General features: G+C 39.8%; 1 protein-coding gene across 1 annotated transcript; it reads left to right on the top strand.

Annotated features, from left to right (window-relative positions):
* Nucleotides 1-274: 274 nt before the first annotated feature.
* On the top strand, nucleotides 275-508 carry LOC115870992 (small nuclear ribonucleoprotein G-like). Its single transcript, XM_045294320.1, has one exon. The coding sequence runs from the start codon at nucleotides 275-277 to the stop codon at nucleotides 506-508; it is 234 nt and encodes a 77-aa protein (XP_045150255.1).
* The last annotated feature ends 1,031 nt before the right edge of the window (nucleotides 509-1,539 follow it).

The following is a 1,539-nucleotide window of genomic DNA, read 5'->3' as shown; positions in this document are numbered from 1 at the left end:
CAAAGAAGAAAAGATCTGACAATCTGCTTCCACAACAGTCAACATGTAGAAATCTGTTGGGCAGTTCCAGGCTGGAACATGGGGTTTCTCTGAGTCAGAATTGACTCAATTGCTTTCAACAACAAGAAGAACACAGGAATGAAAGAGGTAAATATGATCAGAGTGTTTGTTGTAATGTTAACGTACATAACAATTTAGCATTTAAGATTAGGTATTTGGGAGGGAAGCCACAAATTCTGTTTCAAGGCAATGCTGAACCTCCAGAGAAGACAGAATGAGCAAAGCTCCTCCGCCCGAGTTGAAAAGATTTATGGACAAGGAGTTATCATTGAAATTAAATGGTGGCAGGCATGTCCAAGGGATACTTCGGGGATTTGATCCCTTTATGAATCTTGTGATAGATGAATGTGTGGAGATGGCAACTAGTGGACAAGGGAACAATATTGGAATGGTGGTGATAAGAGGCAATAGTATCATCATGTTAGAAGCCTTGGAGCGAATACAATAACTACGTTCAACCATCTACTTCAGTTGTTTCTACGCACCTGGCTTTCCACAGGACCTGTTTTACTACGGTATAAAAACGGGGCTATGCACATTTTTCATGTTCAATTTTTTTTGTTAAATAAACGTTTATAATAGTCAAAAAAAGATTAGGTATTTGGGCATTGGGAGATCCCCATTTGAATTCTAGCCTTACGACTTTAAAACTGTGTAATCTTGAATATGTTAATTCACTTGTTTACTTCTCAGTTTTCTCCTCTATAAAACACACAATAATGACATTGATTTCATAGGACTTTTATAATGATAAAATATACTGATATATGTAAAATAATTATATCCACAATGAGCAGTTCTGGGAGAGTAGATAGTTGGTAACAGTTTTCTGTCACTGCTTTATTTACATACACTGGCTTCTCTTCCATCACCTTTGCCACTTGTGTCCCTCACCCAAACCCATCTGCTTACAAACCCTTATCCTAAAATTCCGCTTTTGGGAAATCTCAGTTTATATTGTCTCTGTACCCACACCAGTTACTGGCAAATCACTCCAATTCATAGTGACCGCATGTGTTGAACCACTCCATAGTAGTCTGTGCTGTAATATTTTATACAAATAGATCTTTCTCTGGATGGTTTTTCTCAATGGATTCAAACAGCTAATCTTTACATTAGCATCCTTTTCTCTATACCATTGTGTTAGCCCGGTTTCTCAAGAGAAGCAAAACCATTGGTGCTTGTCTGTGTTGTACATAGAAGGAGATTCATATCAAGAAAGGACTTACAGAGCAGCAGAAATAGCTAAGTCCAGCCTTGTTCAAATCAGGCTTCTCCTGACTTGTGGAAGCTGATTAACAGGGATCAGGATGAGGAAGCAGAGACACAGCAGGGTTCACAGGCTATTAGGTGCAAAGGTTCAAAGTCAGCGAGCTGAATCCCCCACTGCAGACCCATGACAGCTTCTGGGATCTGCAGGTGATGCAACAGGAGAGGAAGGAATCAGACTCAAGATCCGGCTCTGGCAGAAGATCAGGG

Source organism: Echinops telfairi, unplaced genomic scaffold, assembly GCF_000313985.2.
Source record: "Echinops telfairi isolate 266 unplaced genomic scaffold, ASM31398v2 ScPeMD7_3533;HRSCAF=4204_0, whole genome shotgun sequence".
Classification (NCBI taxonomy): domain Eukaryota; kingdom Metazoa; phylum Chordata; class Mammalia; order Afrosoricida; family Tenrecidae; genus Echinops; species Echinops telfairi.
Note: the sequence above shows the minus strand (reverse complement) of the source record. Positions and strands in the feature narration are given on the sequence as shown.